Genomic DNA, 26,857 nt, shown 5'->3' on the forward strand with positions numbered 1-26,857 from the left:
CAAAGTCATATGTTTGTAGGAATATATTTATTGATGTTCATGGATAAAAAGAAAACCATTTGACTGGTAAATTTGTCAGAACACAGAATGAGGCACAAAAGCATCCAGCAGCGTTTTACACACACACACACAAAAAAAAATTCAAGTATTTGAATGGATGGTGTTACTCCATGTAAAGATGTTCTTCAACATACAAACATTATGCTCTGGCACATTACCTACACCGTTTAGATTTTGTTTTATTTCAATACGCCTCAGTTTCCTTTCTTCTCTACATCTTCTCATTTCTTCATCTTCTTCTGAGCGGCTTTCTTTTTCACCATGTGTAACCGTTTCATAGCATGAAGCTGGGAATCTTGAGACGTCGGCTTGTCCCCCGGAGTGGCCTTTGACCCGTTCCCATTGTTCCCGTTGCCTCCCCCGTTACCGCCTCCGTTCCCTCCTGAACTTGCCTGCGAGCTGCCTGGGGATCCGGCCCCCGATGAAGAAGAGCCTTTCCCCTGGCTTTCACCGCTTGTCGAGCGGCTCACCGGCTGCTTGCCCAGAGTGAGAGGTGGAGGAGGTTTCACGTTGGCCTGGCCGGAGCCGTTTCCGTTGCCGCCACCAGCAAGTTTTGCACTCCCGAGTCCCGACTTGGTCCCGGCCAGCCCGGACAAGCCGACGGGTTTCTGACTGGGTGTGGTCAAAGTCTTACTGCTGCCACTGGCGCCCGAGGAGCCCAGTTTGGAGCTCGCAGGCAGAGACGGGTTCGTTTTAGCCGCGAAGGCCGCCCAGCCTGTGAGGCCACTGCCTGAGGAGGAGGAGTTGTTGCTGGTGGGATTGACTGACGTGGCTGCGGTCTGCAGGACATGAAAAACAGTAACCACAACGATCAAAGTGCATGTTAATTTTTAAGAATACAATGAAATTGCCGCTAAGATGACGTGCTCAGCTCAACTGAGAAGGACTTGGTTGCTTATGTAGAGAATTACATCTCAATATACATTTGTTGAGGCGATCGAGATTAACCCAAATTTCAAATGTACTTAGAAAGTGTATCAGTCTGTTGCAGTTGGCAAATTCGATTTGCACCGCAAAGCCTGGGTCAATTTCTACTAGTTTATTCGTAACAATGGGATGGGAAACCTTCCGGGGTGAAGGTGGACACCCTCACTTACTGCAGACTGCTTCGATGCACGTCCAGAGTTAGCAGGCGAGCCACAATCATTCTGGACAAACCTGCTCTCTACTTAAATGACCTACATCCATTACATTAGAACCCATGTCAGCTACTCAACAGGGACATTAATCTTTTAGTTTTTGCACTGAGAAAAATGATGTGGATCTTCATTTTTGTTTCCCCCAAATAGAGGAAAATCTGGCCAGAAAAAAAAAGCATTTCATTATTCTCTATAATAATAGTCATTACAGGACTTAAAAATCAGTATGAAGTTGTTTTTTGAAACATAATCAGATTAAGTAAAATGCTACAAATTTTCCCCAATAAACAAAACAAAATATACTCAAATAATTACTTAAACTGAGCCTTAAATGGTTTAAAAAAAAAAAAGGTTTCAATCCATTTTATTCCAATAAAACGTTGGTACATGTATTATTCATGCTTCGCTATCACTTACTATTCAAAAGGGAGTATTAAAAACTAAAAACAAAAACAGCACTTAGTGATGAGTTTACATACTGTTTTAAAGCAGAGAAATCCCACAAAAGTAATCTGTATTTTCTGACATAAATTGCTATGCTGGGGTGCTTTCAGTAGATTTACCTCGAGTCCACACTGTACACCGACTTCCTTACTTAAGGAATACTTTCATAAGAAACGAGCATAAGCCTCATTCCCAACGCGACAAGTATTAGCATAATCAAATCTGTGACTATAAGCCTGCCAACATAACTTTAAGTTGAACCCTGGTGAGGAAAAGTGTTCGGAAACTTTTTAAACTCTTCCCAATGGAATAGCGATATTGCACTGGAAGCGTATCTGAACAGCAGGAGTCAGTGGTCTGATGCTTAAATAGAAATGTATACTTTCTCATTATCGTCTGCAGGGATTTACCCAGAGTGCCTTTTACTGTAGTGGTGATGCAGGAGATGTACTTCCCTCACCTGCCAACACTAATGAATTCACAATGTGAACTCGCTGGTTTTACACGTCTTGATGGCGACATTGTGACACAAATTAAAGAGGCCGTGTATCAAACAGGTTGGCAGAATGCCTGTTGGCCTCTCACACTATGTTGCGGCGGCGACGATGAGCTCATACGTACCTTAACCTCGGTCCTTTTGAAGGCCTGAAAGGTGCTGGTTGTGTCAGGTTTGGATTTAAGCTCTGCCTTCTTCACGAGCGTGTCTTTTACGACAGGCGCTGATGACGCAGATGCAGGCGATGGCTTCTGTGGAGGTTTCTGGGCCTTGCAGGTAAAGAAAAGAAGCAAGTTTTCACGAGGAAATCATGGCTTGCTTGTACACGGTCAGTGGCGATGCGGTGCTGATGTTATAGGACAGTGTTTATCCTCACCATTCGTTTCATTTGCCTGGTGCAACGGGCACAATACCACACGAGCCGAGGGTCGTTCACTTCTTTGTCCGTCACCTGAGGCTTGTGACAGTCCTGGTGATAAAGATTATGGCACTCCTGGCACTCCACCAGCTGGTTTCCCATGGTCACCGTCATTTGTCTTTTGAGTAAAATACACACATACAAAAACTTAACATATGAAAAGACAACAAAGTTCATTTCCACATTTACCCATCTGCAGTCGTAATACGTAGATAAACTATATGCCAGTGGGGTAGAAGATAATTGCGTTCAACTTGTTTACTAATCTTGAACATACCTGCAAACGACACACGCCAGACCCATTTCCATGGCAAAGTCATCAGCATTCGTCTCGTCATCATTTATATTCGGCAGGAGGTCCTTGCTGGTCTGAACTGTAATCGGAGAAGAGCGATTCTCTTGTTTCTCCAATCGAGGCTTTTTCGGGGGATCCACATCACCCAAGTCCACTCTGACCTGCTTTTCCAGCGAGACAGAACCGGTTCAGTTTGAAGAGCACATGCCGACGTCAGCAAACCGACAAAGCAGTTCCATTTTATTAACTATATTTTTTTTACAAAGCTTATACTGTATAAAGAATCCTTTTATTGCACGATAAAGATTTCTGTGAACTTTATCTTAAGCATATAACACACTCAGATATTCATGAGCGTATTTAGTCTGTTTTGTTTGAGGGCACAACTCCGCAATACTGTGATGAAGGCTTAAAGGAAACCTGACCCGGCAGTGTGAAATAACATCACGACAAACTTTCAGCTGTCTTCGCCACAATTCGCAAAAGGACACATGTAAACATGCTTTTGACCGTGACCTCACATACAAACACATTCTCTACTACCACATACAATTTGCATTTCACAGGCAGAATGAGTCTGGAGCATAGCTGTATGCCCACTGGACTGGAATGTAGAAGCCTTAAGAGCATTCTTGTTATGAGATGTCCTCATGTTTAGGTGTGCAGCTCGTGTAATGCAACTTACTTCCACCAGATTAAGATCAAAGGTTTGACTCATACAGTTGAAAATAATGAACCTCTTCCACCTGAAAGGCACTTTCGTTGTTTCAAACGCATGCATATGTATATCTTCTTGCTGAATTTGATATATTTCATTTGAGTCACAGCAAAATGAAAAAATGCTTCTGCACACCCTTCATCTATTACCTTCTGTGAATTAATATCAAAACATTTTGACATATTGGTTGCAATGATTTGGGTTTCCTTGCATTAGGCGAAGAACATTGTTCCATGCGTTTACAAGTTTCTGTCACGATAACTTCTACCAACAACCTCTGTTATTGTTATTATTAGCGTTTCTCATATGCTGTGAGACTACAATGAAGCAGTCCGCCTCATAGTCACTGTAAAGAAGTGTCCGCTTGCTCAGCAGTTATACAGAGAAAATTTTCTTCACAAGTCGAATGACTGATTACAAAAAGACAACATCTGGTAAGTGGCGGTATTCTCTATTTCTCTTAAACCAATACAGATTTTAACAATAAATCATTGTATTGGTAAAATGGGTGTAGTACCTTCTCAGAGGGTCTTTTCTCTCCTTCTTTCTTGCTCTTCTCCGAGCTCGATTTGCTGCTTCCACTGCTGCTGTTTGAAGATGAAGAGCTTGAGGAAGACTTGGAGTCTTGCTTACTTAAGCTCAGTTTTGACACTTTTGACACCTCGATATCCTGCGGATACAAAAATAATGCAACAAGGTACATTAGAAGTGAGTGGTTTGAAAATGTGCGTAAATTGAAACCAAATGAGAGATTAAGAATACTGAGAAGCAATGCAAAAAAAAAAAAAAAAAAAAAAAAGACACTTTCTTACTTTTGTTAAAGAACGGTAAGACGAGTCACTTCCTCTTGCAAGGGACTCATCAAGCAGAGCTTTGAGTTTCTCAGCCGAGTCTTTATTCTTGGAGTGCAAATAACTCAGACCCTTCAAAAAGATGGGGTCCAACTCTAGAGTGACAGGTCCAGCCATGGCTGAAAAAGAATAATAATCGAGTGACGTCAGTTTTTTTTAAACGTCAATTGACAAGATAATGGATTAAACAAGGGAGTATTTTTTGGAGACAGTAAGACAAAAAAATTAAATAAAAAAAAAAAAGTGTCAGAATGAAGATAGCCACATAAATCTATGACAGGCGTTTGGCTAATTAAATGTGTGCGTTTTATTTAATTAATCAAAACCATTTCTTGCCAATGCAAATCTACAATGCAGAGTGAAATCAACGCGAAGCATCCTTCACTTCATTATGGCATCCAGATGTTAACCAACACCGATGTTTAAGAAAAGAAGCCCCTTTCATCAATATTCAGTGATAACTGTATGTTTGTAGCCGTAAAACGGAGTTCACTTCATCAATACTCAAACAGACAATATAAAAACACACTGACACCGACTATGATAAACGGACATGAGGAAGCCATGAGCAAGCCAAAGAAAATTATTTGAAAGGATGAATAAAAGATTGATGTGCAAATAATTTACATATATATTCACACAGATATGTTGTCATACATGTCCTTTCTTTCGTCGTTATTTTTTAATAAATATGTAGCATTTGTATATAAGCGAACCAGGAACACGGGCACAGTTAACGGCAACACCGGGAGCTAAAGTTAGCCGCGCCGATTTAAAGATGTCAGTGGAAATGCGATCGGCAGCTTGTGATCTCTATTTAATTATTCATCACATTACCTGTTCTGGTGGATCTGTCCAGACGCTCTATGTGTTTTTCGCTGTGGATATGAGACGGTTGATCACTTCCTACAAAGAAGCGGAGAGCCCGGCGGCTAATGCTTCCCTTCTATTACAACCGGTGCAACCCACAAATATATCCGGGACAGGGCGGAACCAATAACTGAAATACATATTTACTGATAAATCTCCTATGCGCAATTAAAATTAAATGACACATGCAATTTATAATGATTCCACATTTTAACAGAAATGGCATTTTTGGGGGGATTTTGTACAAAAATAATACGTATGCATTAGTGAGCGGACAGCTGGTGGAGCTGTTGTGAAAGGATGGACACATGAGGAGGAAGTAGCAGCAACGTGGGTTTATTGACGTCGCATCGATTCATCCAGTCCTGTCGTGAGTACAACTTAATGTCATTCAGTCCGTGTGGTCCTGCGTGTGGTCTCCAAATCCAACTATCCACGGGTTGAATCTTTGTTTTACTCCACAGTGCCGTACTTTCTTGACGATGAAACACAGTGAGGGGATCCAGCAGCAGCAGCCCTCCCTCTACCTGGAGGTCTGTTCCCAGGACGATGAGCCCCGTCTCCCCCTGCACTCCTCCATCGTCCTCTTCCTCCTCTCCTACTGCGATTGCAAGTCTTTCAAAGTTTTCCTGGCTGCCAACAAACCCCTGAGCTGGGAGTCCCTGCGGAGCCAGCTGCCCTCCTCCCTGGATGTCTCTGACGTTGGTGTGGAGGCTCTGCCCCGGCTGGTGAGAGGCTGCCGGCTGCCTGCGGCTCTGGATGAGTCCGGGAGGCTGTGCAGGGCGGGACTGGCCGTGGTGCTGAGGCACATCATCAACACGACCATCAAGGCCGACCCGTCCAGGAATGACGTACTGGCATTGCTGGGGTTCAAGAAGACGTGTCTGAAGGCCTGTGCTGAGGTCAGTGGCAAGCATGGACTGAGTTGGCAGGAAATCCATCCATATTTTGATCAACTAGAGCCGCTTGCTCCATTTAACGGTTCGCAGAAAGCCGATCGCTGCTAGCAAAAGTCAGGGTGTAACCTGGACAAGAGCCGATCAATCCATCCACCTTCTGTACCACTTCCTCCAATTCAGGGTTGCAGGGCACTGGATCCAATCCCAGCCAACAATGGGCAAGGGCAGGGTACACCCTGGAGCCCAGGTCACCAAATTAACCTCTCATGCATGTTTTTGGACTGTGGGAGGAAACCAGAGTGACTGGAGAGGGGAAAAAAAGAAAAGCAAATGCTTCTCATAAAGGAATTAAAATGAGAGATAGTTTACATGCAGACAATGTATAAAGGAAATTGAAGGTTCTTAATTCAGGAATTGAGCAGTCTCACTAATAATCTTATTGGATTTTTCATCACATTTTACGTTTTTCATTAAATGTGTTGTGACTTTTATTCATCTTTCATAGCTGCTTCAACCAAACGAATGTCATAGAGGACTGGAGCATGTCCAAACTAACGCCAGGTGAAAGCCAAGAGATACCCTGTATCAGACGTTCACAAAGGCAGTCCTGACAACACACACCTGCAGATATTTCAAAAGTAACATGTATGTCGTTGGAGTATGGGAGGAATCCAAGGCATTCTTAGAACCTGGAGTACACAGAGAAACACCCACACAGATACAGGAGGGGAAACCTGCATACAGATAGCAGCCATAATTCACTCAGGAACATTTTTGCAGAGAGGCGATGGTTTTATCCACCTGTCCAAACACGCATGTTTTTGCGTTTCTCACCCAGGGTCTAGTAATTATTAGAATTAATTTAGAAAATGGAATTCAAATCTTCGCTGCGCTTTGGATGGCAGTGTTGAGTCGCTTTAGCACCTGTTCCTCCTTTGCTTGGTTTTCAGAATGTTGGCTATTCTTTTTTTATTGGTAGTTGCAGTAGTTTGATGCATCAAACCTCCGGTGGGTTAAACCTGCTCATCACATAAACTACACCCCTGTGTAGTAGCTGAGAAGTCTCCTTCGGGTACCCCGGTTTCCTCCAACAGTCCCAAGAACATTCATGTGATGTTAATTGGTGACATTAACAAATTGCCCTTAGGTGTGATAGTGAGTGTGTGTGGTTGTCTATCTCTGTGGGTTGGTCCTGTGATGGACTGGAGACTGTCCAGGCTGTATCCTGCCCAAGCCCAGAGTAAACTGGGATTGTATCCAGTGTCCCTGCACAGGATTAAGCGGTAAAGAAGATGGATGGATGGAAAGAGCGCTGCTATTTGGTAGCCCTCCACTCAAAGACATTAACGTCACACTTAAGGATTTGAATATATTTCAATTAATTTCGTTATACCAACACTCGGCAACGTTATTGCATTTTGAATAGTCAAATAATAACTGATGTCATGCAGCCCCACTACACCTTTTTTCCTCCATTTTGGCTGAGCTGAACAAACTAGTGGAGGTTTACCTTGTTGACTATGGACTCATTACTTAAATACTTATTTTAAACATGAATTGCATGTGTGTTATGTTTTTTCCATTCTAAGTTTTGTACTATTTTTATAATTGTATATGTTTTCAGATAAGAGTGGGCTTGGTGGTCATTATTTTTTACCCTCTACTGATTCAATATATAGGATACAGTACAGGCTGAACTACAGTAAACATGCAATAAATATATCACTGCCAAGCCTGCAGTTCATCATCATTAACTAGCAATTGAGTCATAATTATAGTGTTTTTAAACGTAAAGATGTTTTAGTACATCTAACAAAACTTTCCTTTTTTTTTCTTCACATTTTTGAATATTTCTTACCATAAATGTCCAAGGAATGTTTTCTGCCAAAGTATTCAGGGTCATAGTCGTTGTAGATTTGAAATGCTGATTAGATTTCAAGCCTTCAGTGGTAAACCTTTCATATCAAGGTTATGCTCTGACCAATGTCAGTATTACACATACCGCCATGAATGCTAAACTCGTATCTTTTGAGTGTGCAGTGCATTTAAAAACAGCTTTTGAGTTTGAATGCAAACATCTTTCCTCACTCGCAGGTCAGCAAGTGGACCAGACTGTGTGAAATTGGGATCCCGTCGGCAGTGGAAGACCACCTCCAAGATCCCACAAATCAATATCAACAGCTGCCTCTCTCCATTCTCACCCTTGAGCGAAGGCTCGCCGAGCCTGTCAAAGTCCACAATGACGATAAAATACGGCGGCAGAAGCTCCGGGAGCAGAAACGGAGTGGAAAGAATGAGGCCTATAAAAGCCCCGGGAACTGCAGCTCTGAGTCCAAGCCCGGACACTCATCTCAGGTCTGTGATGGACTGGAGATACGGGCGGCTCTGGCCAAGCTGTCGGTGGAATCAGTTCCATCTCTGACCACCAGAGAGAACTCTGAGATCAGGAAAGTGAAGACGGCAGACCTGCCCGCTCTGGAGCATGTGTTTGCTGAAGGACTGTACTTCACTCTGACTGATGTGGTGCTGCTCCCCTGCATTTTTCAATATCTGGTAAGAGCTTTGGACTTTTGACACATGATATTTATAGTTACATGTTATTTCCTTTGACTCATGATTTTTTTTTTCCCCTCATTTTTTTTAAATCCCTAAAATATACATCAAATGCCAGTTTTATTTAATTATCAATGTAATGTATATATTCAGCATGTTTTCCTTAGAATAGAATTTCAAGGAAACCTGCTCTCTGCTCTGCCACATCACATAAGCAGGAGCACAAGTGACATTGGTGTAATGGTATGTGGGCTACAAAACCCCAATTACATGTATTTACTGCCTTTATTGTGACGGCACGTCGAATTAGGCATGAGGTATGGTTTTGACACCGTGGTCAGGGTGAGCAATCAGCACACCCAACCCGTTTCAGATCCGTTCAGGCAGAAACTTGAGTTAAGAAGACTCACTTGGCACAGGTTTGTACTCTCAGAGGTGGTCCGGGGCCACCTGGAGAAGACTGATAAGAGTATGGAAGGGTTTCTATTCAAATGTGGCAGGTTGGAATTCATTTCCACCGACTTCACTTTGGGGACGTTTTTCTCTCAGCAACACATGGAGAGTTGGTGGCTTTCGTTTTTTTCTGACCTTAAAAAAAAGGCTTAAAACATTTTCGAGGACTTTAAAAAGCTCACATTTTCTGAATATTCATTACTCGGGAAGATTTGAAGGGGGTTTGCCGCACAATTTTAAGCAGCTGCATGCAGCGAGGAACTGAGCGCTCGTCGCTTCAACTGTATGTTGTTATTGATCGGGATTGCTGCATTGTCAGGCAGTGAAGTGAAACTCAACCTCCATTTCACCTTTCGGCTTTCTCCGACTCTTCCTCGACTGTGGGAATGAACTGAAGTTCTCACAATGAGGCTTTTAGTAGTCAGCTGTGCTCCACTGGTTTCCAGTTTCACACTCAGCCTAGCGTGTCTCCTCTCAACCGCCATCACTGTCCTCGACACACGCGGCCACAGAGGGTCTTTTGCTCTCCACCCACTCGTCGGACTGCAGAGTCCCCCGTTGCCCCCTTTCCCCCGCCTGTCCTCCGCACAAAGTCACAAGCGCTGACACTTGTTTCTCTGATCATATCTCGGTTTGTGTCTTTACCCTCCCCTCCTCTCATCTGTTTGTGTGGAATCTCACTTCACTGAAGACTGCACATCAGTTGAGTCACTTAATCAATGTCTTCATTTTTAAATTTTTTCTTCTTCTTCTCTTTCTTCTTTTTCCTGATTGCCTTTAATAGCACTCCCTCCAAGCGCACGCTGCGAGCGCTCTACATCAGCTCCCCCACCTGCTGCGCTGGTGCAGCCGTGTCCAGGAGGTGCCCGGGGTGCTTCGAGCAGCCAAGGACTGTGGACTACTTCTGTCCATCCCCGAAGTCACCACGCCAGCCCCCTCAGCGCCGGCCGCCGAGGTCGACTCGACGAGTCTACTGGAACAAGAGGAAGGCCAGGAGACGGCCGCACAGCCTCCTTTTGTTGGCGGCCCCCGACCCACAATGACTAAACTTAAAGTAAATAATTACTTCCCTTTACTTATTTCTCTGCATGTCCAAACATTTTTTGCTTCTGTAGACTGACCACACATTCAGGAAACAGTCTCCCAGTGTCCTCTCGCCGCACAGATAGAAGCTCCGCAGGCCCCAACTGGTTGTTAACGATTATCCCTGTAATTTCATGGCTCAGTTTTCTGCTGATAGTGACTTCTACTGTGTAGCCTTAAGTTGATGCTTAGCTGGCTGCCTTTTTTCTTAATTGTTCCATTTTTCATCAATGCTTGAGAGTTAATTGCTCTCAGACACCAAATTTACATTTTAAGTGGGCTTTTTTAAACGTCTAAGGACTCTCCACTCTATACATTCTTCTTTCACCAGCTTGTTTTGATGAAACTATATTTTCAGTCGGGAGACGCTGACTGAACAAGTGACCTTATGATGACCTAATCATCTGATTACAGTATCTGATAGCCCTCAGTGATTTTTAAGACGTGGGCCACTTTGTACTATTCAAGGTTGATTTTTCTTTTTTCCTCTCTGGCAATAATGCAGACAGTGCACATTTAGTGTATCCTCATTTCAGGTGCAGTAAAAACAACACGTCTAGTCGAACACCAAGCTAACTTTTATAGCCATTGAAAGTTGTTTATTGTAACGGCTAAAAAAAAAAAAAAATCTTAAGGAGATAAAATGGCACACAATACCAGTGCACTCCACACACTTTTAAGTGCACTTCCCTCACGAAGCGTCGGCTCTGCACTTATGCCGTCACGCACACATTCAAGGTTTTTTTAGTTACACAGCCCACTTCAAATATTACCTCTACTAAATGTGAACCTGTTTTTTTTTTTTTTTTTTTTTTTTTGTAGCCGGGGATAAGCAGGCCCAACTGTGGTTTTTTTTTTTTTGTCTCCTCAACTCTGACTGACCTCTCTTGGCCTTGTTGCTCTCCTTTCTCGGCAAAGATATTTCTTTTTGACTTCCTGCCGGCTAAATTTCTATAACAATGATATAAAGCAACCCGAAAGGGCAGAGAAGGGGAGGAAGCAGTAAAAGAGGCTGTGGAGAATGTGGACGAGTGAGCTGGGTGGTCGCGATTTGATGTCTTCTGAACGTTCCGTGTTTCCGGATGAAATGGACTTGGGCCCAGATGTGCACAAATGACAGTTTTCATGGCAGGTTGAAATCAGACATTAAAAGCGAGAGGAATGCGTGCACACATGCAGACACGCATGCAGACACACAATGGCCACCATTCTGTCTCTGGCTCAGAAGGATTACATAGATGGCTACGTGTCGCCACCACCATGTCTGCAGTGCAGCTGTTATGTTGTTTTGGCCTGCGTTCTGTGTGTGTGTGTGTGTGTGTGTGTGTGTGTGTGTGTGTGTGTGTGTGTGTGTGTGTGTGTGTGTGTGTGTGTGTGTGTGTGTGTGTGTGTGTGTGTGTGTGTGTGTGTGTGTGTGTGTGTGTGTGTGTGTGTGTGTGTGTGTGTGTGTGTGTGTGTGTGTGTGTGTGTGTGTGTGTGTGTGTGTGTGTGTGTGTGTCAAGTAGACGGAGAGGCCTGCCATCTGATACGGTGACATGTGATCCGTCACTGCTGTTAACCAGAGGCTTCGGACTCATCTCGCTACAACATTCACAATATAAATGACTCATAAACTCGGCCTCTTTCTCACTTCAGTTCACACACAGCGATGCATGCCAGTCAAAGTGCCCGTGCAATGAGCTGGAGAGGCACAAGCTGTGATTCAAATGTAAACAAAAAGGGGCGCAGCACCCAAATTAAGATGGTGTCCTCACACTTTCTAACAAAGGCCAACAGTAGACGCCGGCATCTTAAATTATGCCAGACAAACAAGACTTGCGGAAAACAGATGATTAAGAGTCTCAGCAGAGTAAAAAAGTGAAGAGAAAGCTTTCATTTGCTGTTGGAGGAATTGGGCTCTCGGGGAGGCTGATGTTTCACATTACAGACACAGTCTGTTTGTGTTCCTGTGGAAACGGGCTTTCGGAAGTCAGAAAACTTTATTTTAAGATACTTTTATTTTTCACCCATTACTTTTCATTTAGGCTTGTTGACTGAGGAACCTCGTTTCCTTTTACTGATCAAACAATGCAGCTTCAGGCGGTGACTTTAGTCCATTTGGTAGACTTGATTTGACCACTTCTCTTCAAGTACAGCCAGTACCGTTAATTTTTACCCTGTGGTTCGTGCTACAGTGTGAGCTTCTGAAGGTAAATCTCATCTTTAGATTTGGTGAATAAAAACTTTTACTGCCTATTCTGAAACACTTAATCTTCATCTACTGACCAAAACCTTCCCTCCTGACTAATTTCAAAATATTCATATAGACTAATTCTATATTACAGCTGTAATAAATCCCTCATACAACATTTCTGTTTTAAACAAGCTTTCTACTGAAGATCAGAAAACGATTATTTCCTCACCTGCATGGGAACAAAATGGTTACTGAAAAAAAAAAAAGTGTCCTATATGAGGGAACATCATCTTTGCCTGACTAAAATATCGCTGTCTGACTAACCAGCACATTGTTATATTGCAGTGACACATTAGCTAAGTTAATAAATAAGTAAATAAAAGGTCATTTTGTTTTAGTCCATGTTAATGGACTAAATCTAGGCGGCTAACATGACAACAAATTAGAATTTTCTGAGTTTGACTTTGCTGCTTTTCCCTCAAACGCCTAAAGAACATCTGAGATAAACTCCCAACGTGCAGAAAGGTAAGTCAATGTTTATGCTGCTAATACATGACGGATAGTGTGAATACAGTTAAACATTGCAACCGAGTGCAACATCCTTCGTGTTGCTTTAGGAAGTTCAGAGATCAAGGAGATGAGTTTGTTAAATGATTGATAATGAGGCCAAAGCCAAGAGTGAGCCTGTGAGCAGGAAGCAGTTCAGCAGTACCACAGGCTCACTTTAGCAGTAAAGATTCAGTGAGTTCACAGCAACAGCAGTGAATTAACACATTTTACGTTTCTGCTCATACTAATTACTGTTCGCTGTTCGTTTCCTCTGGGTGAATTAGTTTTATTTCAGTCACGCTCTGTGATAAATCATTGTCTTTTAATTTCCAGCCAGTACTATTTTTATGGGTGGGGCCAAAAGTCTGAAGTGTTTTGCTTTCTTTCTTCTTTTTTTTTTTTCTTAACTTAATCCAAAATTCACCACCATACATAGTTTTTAATGTCGGATTAAGAATTACATTTTACAAAGTTGCATTGACTGAAATGTAAACAGAACCTGATATTATTATTAAGCATTGGTGTTATTTGAGGGGGGGTTCATGTGACATCAGGGTTTTGTTTTTTTTAAGTTCCCATCTAAAGTTAAATCAGACTGTAAACACGTGAGTTGGGTGAGAACTGCAAAGTCCTTGATATGCAGTTAATTATTGTGTTTCATGATCCTGCTGCAGTATGAATACTTCTAAACAAACAAGCAAATCACATGTAGTTGGAGTGTCGTTGACGCCCAGATTTCTAACTTTGCACACTTCACAATTGCCTTTTTTCATGGGAAAAAAATATAGTAATTGTGTCAAAACATTTCATAATCCACTATATACATTATATTCTTAGTGATTTGTGTCGTGGGATTGTATTTTCAGCGAAGAGGGTAGAGCACATACAGTATTACAACATAGTTTTTCTTACTTATTTTGTGCTTTAGATGTTGATTTTCTTCATCTAAAACTTTCAGGAATATAGCATCATGCAGTGCTGACTATATTTGTAGGGGCAAGCTCTTTAAGGGTGATGCACAATATTGTGAAACACACATTTTTATGCACTAAGAATAAAGTAAGGATATTTTCAAAGGATTTAAACAGATCGATATTTGATGTGACCACCCCCTGCTTTTAAAACTGTACTAGTTCTCCAAGGTGCATTTTGCTCTCAGCTTTCAAGGTACTTGGCAGGTTGTTCGACGCATCTTGGAGACATTGCAGCATCCGCCTCTGAGTCTTTATGCAATGCTTAGACTGAGTCAATAATGTTGAGATCAGGGCCGTGAGGGGTCGCGCTCATGCGGCAGAATGAATTTAGAAATGATCAGATGCCTCCCTGCTGGCGTTACATGGTGCATGAATATTTTTACTGAAATGTCCAGAAATTTTGCACAACTCTGTGGTTAAATGTGAGCCGTTAAATATTACAGATTGATGTCGAGCAAAACATGTCTACTTCCAAAAAAGACTTATTTTGCCCTATTTGACTCATTTTTATTATTTTAAAACATTCCTCGGTAGAAATTGAAATGTAAGGAGATACCATATTTATATGTGGATATATAGGCCGATCGTATTGATCTTGAAGGGCCCCTCAGCTAGCGTTAAAGAAGATTATTTCCAATGACACTTGCTCAATTTAAACTGTAACCACGTCTTAATTCCTGCATGCAAAGACTGATGAAGTGAATACTTACTGTTCTAACCCAATTATCCTCCAAGGAAAAAAGTACAAGGAACATCGGTTTCTCTGTTGCCCTTTATTTTCTATGTTTTTCTCAGTATTTAATTGTACTGGAGTTGCAGGAGTTGGTGGCGCAACTTTGAAGCATTGTTCTCGTTTCAGAGAGCACTGAGTGCACTTGCAGTGTTTAGTTCTTTTTTCCCCTTTCAGGCAAAGCAACCTCAGATGAGTGTGAGTAAGATACCAAAGGTCCTGTTCAAAAGCTTTTCTCTTTAAGTGGCTTCAATACAACCATTTGGACCACAGAAGGGCAAGGTTATAAAGGGGTTTCCATGGTAACGTGTATGCCTGCGCGTGTGCTTGGTTTTCCCAGGAAAACGGCGTTGAGGCGATCTTTGCTCCTCATCCTTGCCCCGCCTGGACTCTCCCATGGGACAACTTACCAGAGGCCATCAGCCCCACTGAAGGTAAAGTCAGATCTCCACCTTCTTGCCCTCCCGCCCTCCTTTTGGTTTATCCTTTGATTAAATTTGACTTTTTCCCTGGTTCACATTTTAGACCCAGAATTTAAAATATCTTCACAGATAAATGCAAATAAACCAATTGTGTATCATCTGATTGCTTAGTATAATGGTTAAAAGTTTTTGAATATTGACAACAAGGAAAGTTGCTTTGTGGCGGAAAAAAACAACTGTTCCAGACAAAATGTATCCTTATATATCAATAACGTTTGGGCGGATAACCCGAGGCAGCAGAGACAGACTGTTAATTTTACTATCGGTAAACACCCAGAAGGTTCTTACACCTGTATAATGGGAGTTTCTGTCACGCTTCCACTGTGATGTATTCAAACTGCTCTACGTTTCCAGGAGTCTTCTGTTTGGTGGCAAACTTTTTGAAAGTCTCCCAAAAAGTTTTCAATGTGATCAGGGTTGGGACTAATTGTTCACCACTTTAAAAGAGTTGGCCGCGTGTGTTGATATGGGTTGTTGCCCATTTGCAAGACTTCAAACATAGTTTTCTCTGATTATATAAAATGTATATTGCAAGTTTCATCATGGCTGTAGTACCAGAGGCAGCAAAGTAGCCTCAGAGCATGAGAGAAGTTTCACCATGTTTTATTAAAAAGGTGGAGTTTTTTCTTTTAAGGTATGGGCTTTGCTTCGCTGCCTTTCAAAAATGTGATGCACTGAATTCACTCAGAGCTTAACTTGGGTTTCTTCTGTCCATAGAATATTGCCTCCAAAGACCTTATCTGTGGATTTTGTTGTGTTCTTCCTGTGTACGGTACATTTTAAACTCACTTTTTCAGCTGGTGTTTGTTTCAGAATGCTCAAAAAAAGGTAGTCAAACTCTCTCTTCACCTACATGAGACTTCTTAATAATTTCATGAATGGAAACTTTCCCCTTTAAACACTTCCGAGACAGAAATTTCAAATCTTTAGCGATGAGCTGTAGATTTTTTAAATTGTTCAGATGAAATTCTTGCCCTTGGCATGTTGAAAACAATGGAACAACCACCAGCCTGTCCTGTGCGGGAAATAAAACTGTACCACTGTTTATTGTAAATTCATGACATATGAACAATAAATACGAACCACTGGTGAGTTTTGAGAAACTGGTTAAAGTTAATCAAATATTAATCGTGGCCAGAAAACATCAGGAAAAGCGATGTTGCTATTGTTGTTATAGGTGCTTTGGGTGTCAGTAGCTTCCGATCAAAAAACACTCTTCCTTTTTTTTCGGTTTGTGTAGATGTCTGATTCATACGGAAGGGTATTGGGGCCACTGAAGGAAAAAAAGAATTCAGAGGCTAAAAAAAACCAAACCCTCATGCACTTGAGAAAAAGTCGAAAAACAAAGTCGAGATTTTTCTTTTCGCGGAGAAAATTATTATTATTTTTTTTTACAAAGTCTTTCCATCCACATGCCAGCGCGTGTGACTGCTTCAAAATACATTGCAGGCGGTTTAATGAAGTGGTGAAACGATGCTTCAGAACAAGCTTGAGCTGATGAACACAGTGCAGTGATCAGTAATAGGACTTTGCAGAGACCGTGTGGCCTGCAGCTCTCCGTCGCAGACATTCGTCGAATACGAATAACAAAGGCGCGGATCCCAGGGTGCTTGTAGGATGTGTCATTATTAATCAAGGAAATCCTGTGTAAAATCACATGTCCATAAGCAGTCAGTAACTCTATGTAGTCAGAATTAATAAAACAAAAAAAAATCTCGACATTGATTTTTGACTTTTCTTCTGAAGTGCATGAGTTTTGTTTTTTTTGTTTTTTAACCTCCCAAATTTTTTTTTCTTCAGTGGCACTAACACTCTTCTGTAGATTCAGACCTTTAAAACTAGGTGTGTTCAGTAATCCTGGTATGCAGTCTCCCCTATTCTCACCCCTCTCCTGTCTCTCTCTGTGTGTCTCTACATCACTCTGCACACTCTTTCTGCGGCAATGCTTGGGCGACTTCACAATAGATACTGTTGATACTGTACACAAAGTGAGGAACATGCATAAATATTGGCATCGTTCCACCCTGTGCTGCTGGGGCCTGCTGCTGTTTTTCCACTGGTACCGCGAACTGACACAATGCAGGGCTTTTCTGTTCTTCCTCAGTTCGATGCGCTCCCTCTCCCTCCCGAGACCCTCCTGATGAATTTTAAAGTTGCTTATCTACATAAGTTATCCTCCTCGTGTCGTGGGGTGAGAGTGCGAAATAGATCCGCGATGAAAAAGAAACTCAACACATGGGAGACACACGGGAAAGCGCGCACACACAGAGTTAATACACGATGTCCAGCTTGTGCTTATGCCTTAGTGGATACTGACTGCTGTGCGAGCGCTATCTAATAGGCTGTGGAAGGGCTGTTGATTGCTGCCCCAGGTGGTAATGGCGAAGCAGAGGGAAGAAATCTCTGTTTCTTTGTCTCTTTTTTTCTCTCACTCGCATTGTTTCTTTCTTATTAGCGAGATGTCTGTGGTGGTGGCGATGCTGGATGTTTGCGGCGGCTGCAATATATCAGTGTTATTGTTTCTAAGAAATGGTGGGAATTGATAAAGGCACAAATGTATGCACGTTATGAATATTTAAATGTTTCCTTTCTCTTCAGTGCCGTGTAATGTGTTCATTTCTTGCTTCTCTTCATTTTCACTCATGTAGAAAACTAGGAAAAGAAGAGAACAAGCAGAAGTTCCCCCTTTTCCTTCGCTTGTAATAGAGCACGGGCAAATGAAGCCAGCAAGAAATGAAACCATTTTATCATTAGGACATGATTGCTACTATAAGTTAAGTCAGAACCCCCCCCTTCATATTTTCCGAGTGGTGTTGTGTGGCTTTCACTTCATTACAGTTTTACTCTGTTAGTGACCTACCTTGACTCTATACAATATGCAAAAATAGCCAATTAGTTTCCACTTGAAACTAAAAACAGAGTAAAATTGTCATGAAATAATCATATAACATACAAAGAAAAATGATAAACATCTATACCGTATTCCTACTATACACAACATCTAGTGTGTGACTTTGTCGTACAGCCTATCTTGTGTTGTTGTGGAGCACCTGCCTGTCTCTGTTTTTAAAGGATTTCACAAACAATCGTTTTCTCCATTATGGCCTGAATTAAAAACAGTTTTTCAACTGTTTATATTTTTGTTAACACTTTGTGAAACACTGTGACTACATGCAATATTACATTTGTTTTGTGCTGCTTCTTAGTCTCACAACTAATTAGAAATACAAGACTAAAGATTTAAAATGTAAAATGTACACAAAGAATTTATAACATATCTTGTTGTGTTGTACTTAAAAGCAATGTTTTCTTGTTAAATCTACGTGTTTTCTATCCAGTTTTTCATCATACTGGTCGTTGCCACTTAATTCAAAATACATTGAGTGGTTCTCGCGTTTCAATCAATGTTTTAAAACGTCATAAAAGTGAAAGGACAACAAATTTATGTTGAACTTCTTGGAAATCCTAGCAAAATGTATTGAAAAAAAGTACTGTTGAAAAACTTTTAATGTAAATGTCAGCCCTATGAAGGCGCCCGACTATATTCAGAGGGAATTAGCAGAACACTTTCCTTGAAAATGGAAATTTGTACAAAATTGTAATGGTTTGGATTACGCGACTGATTTGGAAAAGGACATGACTATCACTGCCTCATACCTCAGTCAAAACTGCTCCAATCTCTTTTCTAAGCATTTGTCCTGCTGAATGTCCTGTCCTATGAATTCAAAGGCAGTTTTCTCAACCCAGCATAAAATCATGCAAAAAAAAAACCCCAAAACCCCTTCACAATACATCAATCAGCCAAAAAATTGGCAAATGAATGAATGATAGTCTTCTTACTGAGGCATCTGACAGCATTTTGTTCTCAAAGTTGATGGATTGGAAAAAGGAGAAATGGACAGGAATAGGATTGTAATGACTTTGACAGGAGTTAAATTGAAATGAATATAGAACTTGGTCACAAAATGTGAGCGTCTATGGTGGGGTGTTGCAGTGGTCTGATTTATTGCAGCTCCTGGTGACTAATTTGTCACTTGACTAAAAAAAACAACAACAAAAAAACAAACTAGAAAAGACAAATCCTTCATTTCAATACCTTCATTCTTCTATGCTTATACCAGTCACCACATAGCCCTGTATATTTTATTAGATATTTAACTTTATTCTCTCATATTTTTATTTTGACTTTTATGCAATTTATTCTGTATTCTTTTCTATGTCTTTTTGGGCTAAGCTGCATATTTCCCTCTGCTATTCTATTCTATTCTATTCTATTCTATTCTATTCTATTCTATTCTATTCTAGAATCTAGTTTGGCTCCATTTTGAGCTTGGCTCCATTTCCCCATTGTAATGTAAAACCAGTCTTCTGCAGCACTGCCACAGAAAACAGAAGTGCTGTTCCAGTTTTCTAGACTCGACTTATGCAGGTGCAGTGGTTTTATATGTGAATGAAACACCAGTTGGTTTATCTGTTGCCAACTGGTGAGAAGCCCAATGTTTAATGTTTTACCTGACGAATAATGTGCCTCCCCAGTCAGAATCCCAACTAAAAATGGTCCAATCATGTATGAGGTGAGCAAAGGAGTGACCAGCATGTTTTAGGCCAACAGAGGAGTCATTGCATCGACAGCTGATGCAACTGTGTCGGGACACACAGTGGGTCCCAGTTTGTTGGATACAGGTGTTGCAGATGGTTCAGCGTTCCTGTGCAAACTCTTGTTCATCGACCGAATGGTCCTGAAGGCTTATGAGTCTTTACACTGGACTATGATGCAGTAAAAAAAAAAAGTGTGTTGGCGAGTAATCATGTTGTCTTATAGATCCTATAGATGGGTGTGTGTGTGTGTGTGTGTGTGTGTGTGTGTGTGTGTGTGTGTGTGTGTGTGTGTGTGTGTGTGTGTGTGTGTGTGTGTGTGTGTGTGTGTGTGTGTATATATGTGAAGACTTGACATAAGATGCACATTTGAATGAATTCAAGCTGAGTTTTAATGCTGTTGTGCCTCATTATGCCACTTTCTCCCTGTATGAAGAGGAAGTTGACGGAACGGCTTGTTCTACCTATTTATGCCTTTAGAGCCAGCAGCGCAGGCTACAGAAGTGGGATGTTGTCTGTGTTAATAGATGAATCAGCACACGGGAAACAATCACACACACACACACACACACACACACACACACACACACACACACACACACACACACACACACACACACACACACACACACACACACACACACACACACACACACACACACACACACACACACACACACGGTCAACTGTAGTAAAGGTCACGCCTCCGTCTTGTCTGAGTTATTTGTAGCTGCTCACTACTAAAAATTGCTCCAAGCCAGTGAGATACTTGTTAGGATGCTGCCCCAGAAGTTCGGTTTTTTCTTGGTAAAACTTGAGTCATTCATGTTTTCAGAAGACAACAAATTGCTGATTTGACCACCACATTATAAACTCATTTGGGGTCCAAACTAAGTTCTGATTATTTGAGGTTGTTCAGCAGCAACAAAATGATGCACAAAGTATTTGACAATTGTGTATATTGTTATGATTGATAGCCCAAATATGTCCCTTGTATGAAAAATTTAAGTATTCAAAGGGGTGTGGTAGAAAACAAACACTTTCAGCACACAGTCCTTTGTTGTTTGAAGAACAACCTGTTATATATATATAAAATAATAAAACAATCACAAAAATAATAACTTTTATTCAACTACTTGTCCTGTTATCATTACACCCATCCGAGCTTCAACAGTGCAATTTATTTAAATAATTTCCCTTCAAACCCCACTAAAGCCATCTGAAAGCACCGCCCATAATAACAGAAGTGCTCTTGATGATGTGGGCACAGTGTCTATTCTTAGAGAGAGAATGGCCGAGAGAGACTAGATTTTAGTTGTCCCACTTTTGTCAGCACTCTGCATGATAAACGCCGCTGTTGATACCTCGTCCTGCAGTGCTTGGTTGGTAGGCAGGTAGCCCCTCCACGTTAGCGCTGTATAATAAAAGAGAAGCAGGGACAAAAGGCAGCCAATTTGTCCTGAACCCCCAGTGCGTGGGCTTTGCCATTTATTTGCTCCTACACTGTTCTGAAATCGCTGCACACATGCCTACACATACAGTACTACAGGAAAGAATTGTGTCTTTTCCCCTTACAGATACATAAATATGTCCCTACCTGCAAAACTCATATATAGCGTATGCAGCTCTTTGGACCCCGTCTTACTAGTTTTTTATAATGTAAATGTATGCAGCTGGAAAGCGCTTTCTTCTGCTTCTGTTCCTTAACAATGGACTTTGAATAAAGTAATATGTAGCATCTTTAATGTGCTGACTTTCATCTGAATGTTTACATCCACTCCCCCATTAACATGTGCACATTTTTGCTTTTTAACCATTCCTGACTTGTGGAAAAACAAACAAACAAACAAACCAAGTAAACCCAAAGCTATAACACTACCGAGCACAGTCGAAGCAAACAGTGTACCGTTTACCCTTGTAGTTATTGCTCCATTTGAAGTCCATTGAACTGGTGTAAAGCCAAAAACAATAAAGAAAGAATAACTATCGACTCATCATGGCTGCACTGCTAATTTCTATGCAGTATATACTGTACTATGTCTTTCAACATGTGTGAACCCCCGCCTCCCCTAAAAACAAAACAAAAAACAACACATTTCTACATCTTTAAAAACTGGCCATGCTTCATGTGCAGCTTCGAGTCTAATTTGTATTCAATCATGACAAATTCTATCCACAGACGCACAAAGGAACAAAGGGACCTCTGTGAATGTGATGGTTTTTGTCCCCGTGAAGAGTTTCCTGAAAATAGGTAAATAACAATGTGAATAGAGGGGCCATTGTAAAACACAGCCAACATCTTGTCTCCGGCACTTCACTTAATAGAGGTAAAAGGAGGAGGGAGCAAATACTGAGGGGAAGAATGATGGAGTAGGTGACAGTGGGAGATTGAGATAGCGGTGAGACAGCATGGGGAGCGACGAGGGTTATCAGGAGAAAACAAAGCGAGGGAAGAGAGGTGAACGAGACGATGAGGCGTTAAAAGGGAGGGCTGGTGAAGAAACTGCATAGTTGTCATACTTGAGACACACTGCTATTAGGTCCTTCAGGGTTGTTTTGGTACAAGGAGATGAGATGAGCTCCCCTTTCTTTGTTTTAGTTTACAAGATTGTGACAGTAGGTGAACTGCCTTCCAGGGAAACCGGCTGTATTTGTCTCCGTCTCTTTGCAAGGCGATTAAGATTTCCCAAACTCCAAAGCCGACTACTGTAATTTTTATATTTTCTTAGTTGCTTCATAGATGCAATGAGGCAAAGAAGGGGAAATAAAGCCTAATGGTCATTTGTGGGAATGTTATCAGAATAATTTTGCATCACTTGGGCGCAGCATGAAATCCACATGTATTTTATGCTCTTGTTAGCGGTAATTGGACTTGGGAGCTTGGTCGAGGAAAGTCAAACTTTTCAGAGGCAAGTTCGGCAGAATAATTTCAGTTATACATCGATTTTAATGGCTTATCTTGTTTGAACATTGAAATGCAGTTCAAGAAAATATATAATCTGTTTCTCTGTGCTTGCTGAGCCGTTGTGTAACATATCACAGAGACATTGTAAATACATTTTAAAGTCGAAATTACAAAGCCTATCATAGCAGGATATTGCAAAAAAAAATTTTTTATTAATGTTTTATTATCATGAAAGGGATTCTAGCTTCTAGTCATAGTAGCAATACAATAATTTTTTGCTATTTGTGGGTGTGTGAAACAAAACAGAATCACACTATCAACATATTAACATAGTGAGAATTTGTTTGACACATTTTGTACACAAGGCAATTATATATGCTTTATGTAGATACAAATGGGCATAAAAACTAATATAGATAAATGTAAATTGATGACTGTACAAATACAGTTATGGCGAATACATTTAAAATGTATAAAGTAGTAATCTAAACAACAGGCCGCATCAAAAGGGCTTTTCTGACATTTATTATGTTAATATCTCTCTTTCTATCTTTATGTCTTTCATTTGGAGAAGACCTATCATGTTTAGTAACTAGTAGGCCAGTGTGTGTCTGAACCTTACTGTAGAGTACTTCAGAGTTTATATGATTTGTAAGGACTCCGGCAGCTTTGTTTTGTACAGTCTGTAACTCCTTCTCAGTCTATATAGGCCAACCTGTAAACAGGCCATTACAGGAGGCAAGGCAGGTTTCTTTATGGAGCACCATGCAGGCGCAAGGCATTTCAAATTGCCTTGTAATAACTGGGAAATGCATTAAAATTAAACATTGAAGGAGCGATAAAATTCTGTTGCAGATCATTTGGATTTGAAAAACAAACATAAACAAAATGCAATAGTGGATACGTATATAAAAACAATTGGAGAGACGATCCTAACACTAAATACTTAACTGGTAAGCTGCAGTAAATGGTCACGTTTCAAGTCATTATTTAAATCAGCGGACAATTTCATCTGGCTTTAGTTGTTTTGGAAGTTTGCTACTCTGTTGGTGAAACGACAAACTAAAGAATGAAAACGCTGCAAACATTTTCCTGATGATCTGGAGGGTTAGAGATTTATTAAGGCCCAAAATAACTCAGAAGTCCATCGTTTGACAAACAGGAATCCAGTGCATTGACTGGTGTAGTGTACTCCACTCCTGGTGTTGGTCAGGCAGCAACGTTCTTCACGAGCTGCAGTTTTTTTACTAATAATCCACCAATACAATAATAAATCCCTGTGAGATTTAAAGGTGTTATCAAGTTTGTCTTGGCCATGTTTTGCCATAGGGCCTCTAACTGTGACTATATTTTTTACTTCATAGATCATATGGCTGCACGGTATCTCACAAATTTATAATCAACACAATATCAACTTATTGCAATTAACATATTGCCCCTAAATCACACCCTAAGGCAGTTCCTTTTTCGTGCCTTCTCCATTACAAACCCGAGCTTTCCCCACCCCCACCACACCCTGTGCAATTGCAACACACACTATATGTGAAATTCAGTTTCTTTGTTATATTCTGCAACAGTAATTTCCTTTAAACTCTTTGGGTTTACACTCCGTCCCCGAGATGTTTGGTGGACGCGTGCTGCTTCACCTTGCACAGCTTCAAGCTTTCATCTGCCAGTTTTTCCACAGCAAAATATGAATACAGCTCTAATTTGGTCCATTGCTTTAATGAAGCCACATGTAACTGTCTTGATAGGCTCTTTTTTCTTTTTTCTTTTTGACCAATTCATCTTTTTCTTTAGCCTGACGCTCTGCCATTTTTTCTACCGCCGCTTACTGTGCGAACATGCCTTCGTCTATATTGCGGACACTTTTAAATAGTTTATATTTAATAGTCTTTATATAAATGACACACCTTCAATGTGAACGCTCAAATTGCATGGTGTCGTGACAAAGGTGATTTAAAAGCTGTATTGCCTATTTTTTTTAGGACATAAGAAAATGTTGTACCCCTTAAAATCAAGAGGGCTCTGTGGCCCCCAATCTTAATACGGCTCCCCTGGTTGGCAATCACGGCCCTAAGGCTCTGCTTTGGCGAGTGAAGAGTGTTTCACAGTCATTTTAGACGAAGCTCATGATTCCATTGGAAAACAGCCTGATATTGCAAAATCCATGTAGGCAGACAGATTTCTTCTTATTTTAATGAGGTTTCAAAAGCGGAGGTCTCGGTCACATAGGGCATTGAGATTTACGCCATTTTCCTTTCCACTGATGTCATTTCCATAAAGATGATTTACAACCCTGAGTAACTTTAAAACAGCGTCACGTTCACAGTTTTGTCATTATTAGAATGAAGATTTTGTGCCAGCTGTTAAGTTGAGACATTAAACAAGAGATATTAAGCATTTTGTAAACAAATGCCTGCTCACACAATTAAAAGTTCTGCAGCAACATCCCATTGTTCCATCATTATTCCAGTATTTACTCTCCTTTATACTCGCTTTCTTTTGGGGGGGTGAAATTAAATCATCCGTCTGGATTCTGGATGTACCTGCTGTATGGTCCATGACCGCCTTGGTGCTCGTAATCTGTCTGCAGTTTGGTGCTGGACAGTTGGTGCGCAGCAGGTTTATCTGAGTTGGGTTCTGTGGAAAACAGCTGTCAGCTCCATCCCAGAATGACGTTATGATAGCAGAAAGAGCGAGAGAGAACCGCAGCAGTGAAGCTGAAGGCCGTAAAGCCAAATCGGTGAGCTAAAATATTCTAAATACTCATCGGAGATGAAGAGGGAACTCCCTGTAGGTTAATCATCGCAAGAAGCCCCATTCACGCACGAGTAATCGTGCAAACTGCTTTCTAATGTAGATATTGATTTGATTACAATCTTATGACTCCATTTCCTGCTTGTTTTTCTGTTTTTTTTTTTCTTTCTTCATTTTTCATTTAGAGCTTGCAGAGCACACACTGTTTTAATGCTGCTTAGATCGAAACCTGTGTTTTGATCATGACATTTCTGAGCCTGCAGGGATACTGTTGCAAGGTTATAAAGGTTCATCTGTGGCTCAATGGAACATCCATGCAGAGTTAAGTGCTTCCACGGCGTCCTGAGGCAGCACTAAGTCCCGTGTTTTTGTTTCTCACAGCTGAGCTGAGACTTCATGTTTCTTCGCAGACATCATCGTGCATCATCCTCTTCATAGCAATTGACATCCCTGTAGAAATATCAGAAGTTATGGCCCATGCGTTTCTTGTTTCCACACTGCGCATAGATCTAATGAGCAGTTAAACAGCTGCCATGTTTAGCTTCCAGGTATCCTGCGGATGCTCGCCGCACTGGTTTGGGAATTAGAAAGACTTGCCTGTCAGATGCATCAGAGATGGAATATGAATCCAATAGAAACATTGAAATGTGTCATTATGTAGGTGGATATGTTCTGCTTCCTTTCTATGTTGTGTTAAAAAAAAACATATATATATATATATATATATATATATATATATAAAGATGTGAAACATGCTCAGACACAGGCCCGTTTTCCTCTTCCATTGTATTAGGTTGGCTACATATAATGGGTGTGAGTTCTCCCGCAGGCGTCTCAATGTTATTGAACTTATGAGCACATAATTAACCAGATTTGATTAAAGTCCAGCTTCGTAAATTCAATTTATTATTTGTTCTTTTTTTAAACTAGTTATTGACTAGATGCCCTAAGGACAAAATACAATTTATATCGGTAGGATTTTACTCTTAACGGGTTATCATTAACTTTGAATATATAAATATGGTACTGATTTAATTTCGCCAGTTGTACCGTCTGTGACCATGCTAAGCATTTCTCTAACCGATCGTTGCACTTTAGTGTTTTATTTGTTTAGAAACAGTAATACGTGTTTGTAGAAATAGCTCTAATCATCAAAAATTGCATTTGGTATAGACGAAGGCTTTTGCTTCACAAAAGAGATCAATCATGAGACTACACATGGGGATGGGTTTTGTAACAAAGGGATGTGAATCTTTTAAATACACTTTTTGTTGAATTCAGAAATGATCTCATTCCCATCCTCAAAAAAAATCAAAGGATTGGATTTACAAATGGAAAAAAGCAACAGTACATAACAGATGGAAAACACGTCTCCTCTCCGGGCTCAAGTATTGTATTGTTTTGTTATA

General features: G+C 40.9%; 2 protein-coding genes across 3 annotated transcripts in view; one reads left to right on the forward strand and one right to left on the reverse strand.

The window, feature by feature from the left end:
- Positions 1-8: 8 nt before the first annotated feature.
- On the reverse strand, positions 9-5,387 carry ints12 (integrator complex subunit 12). 2 transcript variants are annotated; one of them, XM_080464398.1, is made up of 7 exons: positions 5,259-5,387; positions 4,383-4,540; positions 4,088-4,240; positions 2,835-3,016; positions 2,516-2,675; positions 2,265-2,408; positions 9-839 (listed from the first exon to the last, which is right to left on the reverse strand). In XM_080464398.1, exons 2-7 carry the CDS (start codon positions 4,536-4,538, stop codon positions 282-284), a joined length of 1,353 nt encoding a protein of 450 aa, XP_080320524.1. In that variant the 5' UTR covers positions 4,539-4,540; positions 5,259-5,387; the 3' UTR covers positions 9-281. The 2 variants fall into 2 exon arrangements, with proteins under 2 accessions (XP_080320524.1, XP_080320525.1); XM_080464399.1 differs by having other exon boundaries at positions 15-839; positions 2,835-3,013; positions 5,259-5,383.
- A 9-nt stretch (positions 5,388-5,396) lies between these two features.
- Positions 5,397-26,857, forward strand: part of gstcd (glutathione S-transferase, C-terminal domain containing) — a 62,083-nt gene continuing 40,622 nt past the window's right edge. Inside the window, exons 1-5 of the mRNA XM_080464400.1 lie at positions 5,397-5,661; positions 5,756-6,193; positions 8,285-8,743; positions 9,981-10,250; positions 15,046-15,139. Of these exons, the coding sequence (XP_080320526.1) occupies positions 5,774-6,193; positions 8,285-8,743; positions 9,981-10,250; positions 15,046-15,139 (1,243 nt within the window). The 5' untranslated portion in view covers positions 5,397-5,661; positions 5,756-5,773. The remainder of the gene's footprint in view (positions 5,662-5,755; positions 6,194-8,284; positions 8,744-9,980; positions 10,251-15,045; positions 15,140-26,857) is intronic.

The sequence above is a fragment of the Lipophrys pholis genome (assembly GCF_963383615.2).
Source record: "Lipophrys pholis genome assembly, chromosome: 5".
Taxonomy (NCBI): domain Eukaryota; kingdom Metazoa; phylum Chordata; class Actinopteri; order Blenniiformes; family Blenniidae; genus Lipophrys; species Lipophrys pholis.